The following is a 10,924-nucleotide window of genomic DNA, read 5'->3' as shown; positions in this document are numbered from 1 at the left end:
TTGGCGCTATATAAATCCTGTATAATAATAATAATATTATAATAATAGTAGATGTGTTAAAAGCAGTGCAACACTGTCAGAATTTTTTATGCAACCTAACAGGACAAGTACAGGGACTTAAAGAAGAATTTACTTTTCTGCGTCAAGATGTACAGAAAATAAGGGAAAGAACATCGGCCCTGGAAGGTTGTGTTAGGGATTGGAGGACACTTCACAACCATTAGATTCAGACATTAAAGAAGTAATGAAAAAATTAGATATCAACGCTCATAGGATGGAAGATCTTGAAAAACGTTTTCATCGTAATAATATTCGGTTGGTGGGTCTCCCAGAGCACTCTGACAGAGCAAACCCCACAGAATTTGTGGAAACCTGACTATAAGAGATGATTGGGAAAGAACATTTCTCTATATCCTTTTCGGTTGCGAGAGCCTAGTAGGCGTTTCATAGCAGAAATATGTATATAATATTGATTCTTTCACAAAATACAAAGCATGGTGATGTAAGAATGCCAAGAAGAATTAAGACAACAGGGGAGTCCTAAACCTAAAAATTTCTGTGAGCATTTTCCTAATTTCAAGCCATCAGTTAATCTTTTCTTACACAGGTGGTCAAGTGTGGCTGTGTATGCATGTTGCTTTATAGTTTTAATAATGTTTATATTGTTAATATCTAAAAATTATGCTATGGTTAAAGAGGAACTGAACTCTAGAAGCTGTACCCAAAAAATGCAAACAAAGTACTAGTCACCACTATTGTCTGATTTACTTTGCTTTGTTCTGCAAAGTTTGTCTCTGTGGAGGATGCCATCTTGATGGAGATGGGGCTTTACTTAGATCAGAGCCTCCAGCGAGGACAACATTGAGCAACAGAGTAGTAAAAATATAATTTTTTCTACACATTTGCTATAACTAACAGTCAGAAGTAGCAGTGTCTTGGCTCTCACACTGCAAAGATACAGCTATGAGGCTGTGGCCAACATTTGCCCAGACACCCCCACGTACCAGAAAGTTGCACTGCTATTTTCCAGGGGAGAATATCAGACAAAGGACACATTCTTGTTAGGGTACTGATTAGGCACAATTAATATTTTTAGATGCTCCCCATAACCATGGTCGAGACAATGGGAGGGTAGGGGCAAAGATGGCAGCAGCCTGAGCACAGTGTTTTCATGTGTGTAAGGGGGGGATGGTGGTGCTGCATAGAGAGCTCTTCTCATAACACAGATTCTAATACAAGCAAAATGTCGTGTTGGTCACGCCCTGACCAGTTTCTTCATTACGGACTTCCACAGAGGGTGTGAGGGCTTCCTCTGTGGAAGTCTGTAATGACGAAACCAGTCAGGGCGTAACCAACACGACATCTCGGAAATGACGCTGTGTGCTCCACCGGCCTACCCAGAAGTGTTTGCAGCTATCTGCAAGGAAACGCTCGCTCCATCCTGGATGGCTGATAACGGTGATAGCGCCCTCTGGGTCACATACCTTCTTTTGCTTGTAGTTTTTAAACTTGATGTACGCAGTTCTACTAATGGGTCCGCTTGTATATGAGGGGTTTTGTCAGAAAATAAACGAGATTACGCTATGTGCCGACTTTCTTGTGTTTTATGATGCAACTCTGGAGCCCCTGTACTTGTGGATCTTGATGGTGATGTGGACTTAGAATCTGAGTGGCTGTTGTTTATTCCACCATAACACTGACTTATATTGAGATTCTGGTGAGTTTAACCCCTTGGGGGAGTGTGCTGCACAAGGTGGAATTTCTTCACGTTTTCTGGTGAAAGGTGCACGTTTTGACCACTTACATTCTCCAATCAAAACCTTTTTTGAACTGTCTGCCTTACCATCTACTGCCTATAGACTTTTATGTGTGAGGAAGACCACATGCTGTGATATTGTGATTTCAGCACGTTTAATTTTAGCGCTGTTTTAGTATTTTAATAATCTAGTGTTTGAACTGCTTATTTTTATACTACTGTTCGGTATGTCACAGTACATGTTGGCATTCATGGTTCCCTCAATGAACTGTAGCTCCCCAGTGCCGACAGCACTCATGCAGCCCCAGATCATGACACCATCATGCTTGACTGTAGGCAAGACACACTTGTCTTTGTACTCCTCCTCTGGTAGCTGTCACACACGCTTGAACCAAATAAGTTTATCTTGGTCTCATCAGACCACAGGACATGGTTCCAGTAATCCATGTCCTTAGTCTGCTTGTCTTCAGCAAACTTTGCGGGCTTTCTTGTGCATCATCTTTAGAAGAGGCTTCCTTCAGGGATGACAGCCATGCAGACCAATTTGATGCAGTCTGTAGCGTATGGTCTGAGCACTGGCAGGCTGACCCCCACCCCTTCGACCTCTGCAGCAATACTGGCATCACTCATACGTCTATTTCCCAAAGACAACCTCTGGAGATGACACTGAGCACGTGCACTCAACTTCTTTGATCGACGATGGCGAGGCCTGTTCTGAGTGTTACCTGTCCTGTTAAACCGCTGCATGGTCTTGGCCACCATGCTGCAGCTAAGTTTCAGGGTCTTGGCAACCTTCTTATAGCCTAGGCCGTCTTTATGTAGAACAATTCTTTTTTCAGATCTGCAGAGAGTTCTTTGCCATGAGGGGCTATGTTGAACTTCCAGTGACCAGTATGAGAGAGTGAGAGCGATAACATCCAGTTTAACACACCTGCTCCCCATTCACACCTGAGACCTTGTAACATTAACTAATTGGGCCCAATTTGGACATTTTCACTTAGGAGTGTACTCACCTTTGTTGCCAGTGGTTTAGACTTTAATGGCTGTGTGTTGAGTTATTTTGAGGGAACAGCAAATTTACACTGTAAGGCCTCTTTCACACGGGCGGACCATTCAGATCCGCCTGTCAGTTTTTTCAGGCGGACCTGAATGGACACTCCATACATTTCTAAGGAGCAACGGATGTCAGCAGTGACATGTCCACTGACATCCGATCCGCCCCGATCTGATCTCCGCTAAATCCAGATGGATGGAAACCCTATTTTCCATCCGTCTGGCGGATCAGATTGGATGAAAACGGACAGGTGGTCCATTTTCATCCGATTCCCCCCCATAGAGGAGAGCAGAGATCTGACAGGTCCGTTTCTGCACAGTGTGCAGAGACAGACTTGTCATCCGCTGGCTCAGCGGGGATAGACGAATCTGAACGTGTGAAAGAGACCTTATACAAGCTGTACACTAACTACTTTACATTGTAGCAAAGTGTAATTTCTTCAGTGCTGTCACATAAAAAGATATAATAAAATATTTACGAAAAATGTGAGGGGTGTACTCATTTTTGTGAGATACTGTACCTTACATACATATTCCTGACCTCTGCACTTTGTATGTCACACACTATTGACCCTTGCACTCTGTACTTTATTTAATCCTGACCTTTGAATTCTGTATGTTACTCAACCCTAACCCCTGCACTCTGCATTTCATACTCCTGATCCCTGAAACCTTAGCGTTACAGAATGCAGGGTCAGGATCAGTAATATGTATTTTACACACTCCTGCACTATGTACATTACATACACCTGACCATTACACTATGTACTGTACATAACACACTCCTAACCCCTGACTAAGTACTTTAAATACACTTGGCTCCTGCACTCTGACACTATATACAGTGCAAGAAAACAGAGAATACACATAACAAAAGTCCCATAATGTCATGGTGCATGTCCGGGTCCCCACAAAACCCAACTGATGTATCTGCAAAAGAGACACTGAGAAAGCATGGTGGAAGTTGCTAGCAGGACCCCAGCTGTGCAAAATGTGTGTGTGCACATCCGGAATGAGGGCAGTTTTTCACCTTCATCCTGGGCACTAGATGACTTCATACTGGCACTGATATAGCATAGCAATGCTTCGCTTTTTGTCTTCAGTTCCACTTTAAATCTCTTTTTCAGTTATGCACAAATAAAGGCAGTCAGGTGTTTCTGATGCTAGAGAAAAATCAGCTGCCTGTCTGTATCTACAGAATTGCTCCTACTCTAGCCAGATGCGGTGCTGGTCCAAACACTGCTGAATTTGATCGCTAGCAATGACTGTGATAACTCAATGCCACAGCTACAGAGGGAGTCATTCCATAGAAACAAAAGGCAGCCTCTTGGCAATCCTGCCATTGGCAATATTGACAAATCACTAGTGGTAGAGTGGCCTGTGTGACATTAGCCTTAAAATTCTGCACAACATGTATGTGACAACCTTTTTTTTTTTTCTTTTTTTTTTAAAAAAAGGCTGGTTACAGTTTGAATCATACCATTTTCTTCAGTTGTTCATCCTGCAGGCTACCACCTTTCTACAAAACAGATTTGTTTGCTACTCTTTTTCCATAAAGCTATTTCACTGAATATAAGGATCATGAAAAAAGTTATAATTAATGTTCACACTTTGATGCAAACTGAATGCCCATGTTTATACCAACATTTATGCTGTGCTGCTTGTAATTTTAAATAGGTTCCGCACATTGTTTGTTGCTGGAGAGCGCTGTGATGTGGAAACGTTGGAATGGGCCAAAACTATCTTCAAAGTACCAGTGCTGGATCATTGGTGGCAAACAGGTAGGCAAGTCAGTAGAGCTAGTTTTTAGGCACAACAGAAGTGCCAAAACTACCAGTCAGTAAAATATACAGTGTTTTTCGGGCTAAATGAAGCCGCTTATGAGATTTTACATGTTAATATTTTCAGAAATCCATATTTCTTGTTTAGGACAACACAGTGCCTTTGCTGCACTAAAATCCCAACCAGTGTTGTTGACCCTGCTACTAGACCACAGAACTCCACCTTTCCCTGCCCCTGCCTACCCCTGAAAAAGGCTCTTGGATGATGCAGTTCTAGGATGGCAAAGGCCTTTTGCAAGCCGAGTGATGCTGTCCCATGGAGTAGTAAAAGCTGTTGATTTTTTGTGATTATACTTGCATTTTTTAAGGTCGATGACAGGATATCTTTATATAATGCACTTCATCACATATTTTTGTTTTGTCTAGAGCAGGAGTCCTCAGACTTTCCAAACAAGGGGCCAGTACACTGTCCTTCTGACTTTAGGAAGCCAGCTTGTGAACCAGTGTCAATGGACATAAACAACACCCTAAACTTGATGGTCAGTGGGAGTAAAAATGCTCCAGGCTTAGTGGTCAGTGAGAGTAAAAATGTACTTGTATAGGTAGTTTGTAGGAAAAGGAATGTTGCTCCATTGTTATTGTCAGTGGGAGTAATAGTGCCTCATTGTTAGTGTCAGTATAAGAATTAGTGCCTTATCCTTGGTGACAGGGGTGGAATAGTGCCCAGACCTTGGTGTCAGGAGGAGAAATTACATTCAGATCTTAGTGTCAGTGGGAGGAATTGTGCCCTATCCTTGGTGTCAGGGCGAGGATAAGTGTCCAGAAATTGGTATCGGGGGAGGAATAGTGTCTCATCCTTTGTGTCAGGGGGAGGAAAAGTACCTTCTCCTTTGTGTCAGGGGAAGGGGCAGTGACTCATCCTTGGAGTTGGGGAGGAATAGTGCCTCATCCTTGGAGTTGGGGAGGAATAGTGCCTCATCCTTGTTGTCAGGGGGAGTAATAGTGAACCATCCTTTGGGTCAGGGGGAGGAATAGTTCCTCTCATTGGGGCCAGAGTGTGAATAGTGCCTCCGTCTTTGGTGTCACTTGGAAGAACGGTGCCCCATTGTTGGTTTCAATTGGTTGAACCGTGGCCCATATGTGGTAGGAAGAACTGCACCCCATCCTTTTGTGTGAGAAGGAGGAATCGTGCCCCAAGGGCTGATTAAAGGCAACCAAAGCACTGCAGTTTAATTCCCACTGCTCAAGAGGGTCTTGGAAAAGTATGCAGTAGGAAAATTCCAATAAAATTAAAATAACATCCAAACTTTGATACATTGAAAATCCAGTGATTGATATATATATAAACAAACAAAAGAAAAAACATAGAAGTGCAGTGCTTTTCCAAGCAAGTTACACCAATGTGCATATACAGTCCTTATCCCTTCTCCACAGACAGTCCTTGATACAAGTGAATAGGAATAGGGATCCCATGTAAAAGATTGCCACTTCCAACAGAAGCACACACAGAATTAACCCCCTATTACAGAGGGTCAAACGCATGCATTAATATCCAAAAATGGATATTAATGGTGTGTTTGAACCTCTGTAATAGGGGGTCAATTTTATCTGGTAAGAGGCTGTGTGTGCTTCTGTTGGAGGTGTCAATCTTTTACTTGGGATCCCTATTCCTATTTACTTGTATCAAGGACTGTCTGTGGAGAAGGGATAAGGACTGTATATGCACATTGGTGTAACTTGCTAAGATAAGCACTGCACGTCTATGTTTTTTGTGTTTTATATTTATGACCAGCAAATTTGTGTTTGCAGCTTTTTTTTATACGATTAAGTGGGTCTGAGCGCAGTTTTTTACAAAATATGTTTTAGCGGTATACAGTATATTGTTTAAAAAAATGGGATAATTTTGAAAGTTGGAACAAAGGAAATGTTGGGCTACTATTTTGTGCAGGAGCAAAGTTTTTTTTTCTTTCTTTGATGTTTTCAACAGATCAGTTTTAGAATGAATGCTTTTTCCTCCAGATATAATATCTCTGGTGGTTCAATTCTGAATTGATTGGTTTGTGTTCGGTAATAATTCCATACAATAATCAAAAGACAGCATCAGCATTTTCTTCAGACTGAACCAATTCCCTTAGATATAGTTTTACAAGATCCAGATCATCAGCTTAATGTAAATTTTCATCCACTTCCTAAAGTATATATTGGAAAGGACATTTGATCCTGTGTTTTGTTATTAAAGTTTACAATAGATTGAATTTTGCTTTTGGAATGTGAATTTGCAAAAAAGGGACAAGGTTTAAACTACAGTACTTTAAAAATAATAAAATAAAAAATATGAGAAAATTTATCACCGCCATTTAAAGTATAACCAAAGACTAGAACAAAAATGTAATAATGTACAGTGCCTTGAAAAAGTATTCATACCCCTTCACATTTTCCACATTTTGTCATGTTACAACCAAAAACATAAATGTATTTTATTGGGATTTTATTTGATAGAACAACACAAAGTGGCACATAATTGTGAAGTGGAAGGAAAATGATAAATGGTTTTACAATTTTTTTACAAATAAATATGTTAAAAGTGTGTCGTGCATTTGTATTCACTGCAATTAAAGCTGCAAGTCTTTTTGGAGATGTCTCTACCAGCTTTACACATCTAAAGAGTGAAATTTGTGCCCATTCCTTCCTTGCAAAATAGCTTAAGCTTTGTCAGACTGGATGGAGAACGTCTGTGAACAGCAATTATCAAGTCTTGCCACAGATTCTCAATTGGATTTAGGTCTGGACTTTGACTGGGCCATTCTAAAACATGAAGATGCTTTGATCTAAACCATTCCATTGTAAGTCTGGCTGTATGTTTAGGGTCGTTGTCTTGCTGGAAGGTGAACCTCCGCCCCAGTCTCAAGTCTTTTGTAGACTCTAACAGGTTCTCTTCTAAGATTGCCCTGTATTTGGCTCCATCCATCTCCCCATCAACTTGGACCAGCTTCCCTATCCCCGCTAAAAAAAAAGAATCCCCACACCACCATGTTTAACTGTGGGGATGGCGTGTTCAGGGTGATGTGCAGTGTTAGTTTTGCGCCACACAAAGCATTTTGCTTTTAGCCCAAAAAGTTCAATTTTGGTCTCATCTGACCAGAACACCTTCTTCCACATGCTTGCTGTGTCTCCCACATGGCTTCTCCTAAACTGAAAACGGGACTTCTTATGGCTTTCTTTTAACAATGGCTTTCTTCTTGCCACTCTTCCATAAAAGCCAAATTTGTGGAGAGCACGACTAATAGTTTTCCTGTGGGCAGATTCTCCCACCTGAGCTTTGGATCTCTGCAGCTCCTCCAGAGTTATCATGGGCCTTTTGGCTGCTTCTCTGATTAATGCTCTCCTTGTCCGGCCTGTCAGTTTAGGTGGACGGCCATGTCTTGGTAGGTTTGCAGTTGTGCCATACTCTTTCCATTTTCAAATGATGGATTGAACAGTGCTCTGTGAGATGTTCAAAGCTTGGGATATTTTCTTATAACCTAACCCTGCTTTAACCCCTTCCCGCCGACCGTACGCAGATATGTGTACTCGGCTTTCCGGGGTTATACCGGGATGATGCCCGCAGCTGCAGGCATCATCCCGGTACCGTTGTTTCCAGCGGGCGATCGGCTACCCGAGTATAACAACCGATGCGGCTAAAAGCCGCTCGGTTGTTATACCGGAGGAGCGGGAGGGGACATCCCCCCCCTCCCGCCGCCTCCCGCCGCTGTTACCGGGCCTCCCGTGCGATCGGGAGGCCCGGTGTCCGATCGGGTACCTTCGGCAGCTGGGGGCGGGCTGGAACGAAGCCGTGGGCGGCTTCGTTCCAGCCTTCTCGTTGTAAACGCGGAAGCGACGTCATGGCGCCGAATTTAAAAAAGTACACAGTATTCAGAATCGCCGTTTTCGGCGATCTGAATACTTTGAAGTGTAAAGGAGGGATGGGGGGTCTTTTAGACCCCCCATCCCTCCATAAAGAGTACCTGTCACCACCTATTGCTGTCACAAGGGATGTTTACATTCCTTGTGACAGCAATAAAAGTAAAAAAAAAAAATTTTTTTTTAAAACACAATTTATAAAGTAAAAAAAAAATAAAATAAAAAAAAAAAAAAAATTTTTTTAAAGTGCCCCTGTCCCCGCGAGCTCGCGCAGCGAAGAAAACGCATACGGAAGTCGCGCACGCATATGTAAACGGTGTTCAAATCACACATGTGAGGTATTGCCGCGATCGTCGGAGCAAGAGCAATAATTCTAGCCCTAGACCTCCTCTATAACTCAAACCTGGTAACCGTAAAAAAAATTTTAAAGCGTCGCCTATGGAAATTCATAGGTACCGTAGTTTGTCGCCATTCCACGAGTGTGTGCAATTATAAAGGGTGACATGTTTGGTATCTATTTACTCAGCGTAACATCATCTTTCACATTATACAAAAAAATTGGGGTAACTTTACTTTAAAAATTCATGAAAGTGTCCCTTTTCCAAAAATTTGCGTTTAAAACACCGCTGCACAAATACCGTGTGATATAAAATATTGCAACAATCGCCATTTTATTCTCTAGATTCTCTGCTAAAAAAATATATATAATGTTTGGGTACTCTAATTAATTTTCTAGCAAAAAATACGGATTTTAACTTGTAAACACCAAATTTCAAAAATAGGCTTAGTCTTAAACTTCTCCACAACTTTATCCCTGACTGTCTGGTGTGTTTCTTGGCCTTCATGATGCTGTTTGTTCACTAAAGTTCTCTAACAAACCTCTGAGGGCTTCACAGAACAGCTGTATTTATACAGAGATTAAATTGCACACAGGTGGACACTATTTACTAATTCAGTGACTTCTGAAGGCAATTGGTTCCACTAGATTTTAGTTAGGGGTATCAGAGTAAAGGGATCTGAGTATAAATGCACACCACACTTTTCAGATATTCATTTTTAAAAATAAATTGTAAACCATTTGTCATTTTCCTTTCACATGTCAAGGGCTTTGAATACTTTTTCAAGGCACTGTATATTTCAGCTTGCCAGTCTTGTGGTGGCTGCCTTGATTTTCCTTTTTTTGTTCAGGCAAAAACCTTTTATACAAAAACATTTTTTGCCAGATATCCAGTGTCCTTGTAACCTACTGTCCAATTACCGTAACTGAAATTAGTTATCTCACCCTTTGCAGCTATTTTCTGTGAACTACAAAGCATCCCTCCTCTATGTAAAGGAGATGGGAAGCAGGGGGATACGTTGTTTTAGTCTTGCCACACTTTCACACAGTCCTAAAGTGACAACACTACTCTATATTTACAGTATGCTGAGTGAACGTTGTCACGCTAGGACAGGAAGTGTTGCTGGCAGGATAAACAGGTGAAAATGAAGTAAGAAAAATTGATACAAGCATCAACTTTAAAGCCTGATACACACTAATAGCTTTTTGTCATGCAACGCGCCGGGTTACACGAAAATAAATTGACAACTCCGGTCGGAGTCGCTGTATTAACCATGCAAGGTTTGTTCAGCGATCTCCCCCAATGAGCTATTGTGTTCTGACAGGGGGACAGTCCTCCCAGCAGAACACTCTGATCAGCGCTCTCTGGCATTGGCTGAGAGTGCTGATTGGGAGTTGGTCAGCTGCTGGTTTTCCAGCATGCATGTCCGACAGAAGCTGGCCAGGCCAATATACACACAGGCTGAATGTTTGCCTTTTTTTTTTTTTTTTTTTAACCGGCAGTTGTCTCCTGACATTCAGCCTGTGTGTACAGGGCTTAAGGACTGGTAAGCTGCCTTATCTCACTTTTTTTTTCTTAGATGAGGTTCAAATACACGAACAACCTTACATCCTCCAGCTCCTGTGACTTCTATTACAGTAACGACTGATAACAGACACAGGTTGGTCAAATGACCTTTCTGGTATTTACCAGAAGGACTTGTGCCTGAGTCTTGTTTAGGTTCCTGTGCTCTCTTCAACCTTCATCTGCCCTCTGTTAACAATCAATAGGAGTGATCACAAGAATCACAGTAGTCTATGGACATCCTGTAGTTGGGCCCATTATTAGCATACAGTTTTGGACCACATTGAGCTATTTATTCTTTTGCTTTTTTGCTAGAGTAGCAGGCAAAAGCATAAATACACATTTTAAGTTGTTAAATTGATAAAGTAATTTTTAACTGTATATTTTTATTTTCTGCACGTCCATGCATTTACAGGTTTGTAAATGCTGTCTTTTGTGATTATTAGCATAACTTGGATTGTAAAGGACTGTTGACTGTGATACGTTCAGTTATCTATAGGCTGACCATAGATAGATGGATAGGTAGAGGGTTA

The 10,924-nt window shown here is 41.6% G+C and overlaps 1 protein-coding gene across 2 annotated transcripts in view; it reads left to right on the top strand.

The window, feature by feature from the left end:
• The window catches only part of ACSS3 (acyl-CoA synthetase short chain family member 3), a 219,335-nt gene that overhangs the window by 152,173 nt on the left and 56,238 nt on the right, over nt 1-10,924 (top strand). For both annotated transcript variants that reach the window (XM_073620242.1, XM_073620243.1), the window contains exon 10: nt 4,487-4,590. In XM_073620242.1, coding sequence (XP_073476343.1) covers nt 4,487-4,590 — 104 coding nt within the window. The remainder of the gene's footprint in view (nt 1-4,486; nt 4,591-10,924) is intronic.

Source organism: Aquarana catesbeiana, linkage group LG03, assembly GCF_042186555.1.
Source record: "Aquarana catesbeiana isolate 2022-GZ linkage group LG03, ASM4218655v1, whole genome shotgun sequence".
NCBI lineage: Eukaryota > Metazoa > Chordata > Amphibia > Anura > Ranidae > Aquarana > Aquarana catesbeiana.
Note: the sequence above shows the minus strand (reverse complement) of the source record. Positions and strands in the feature narration are given on the sequence as shown.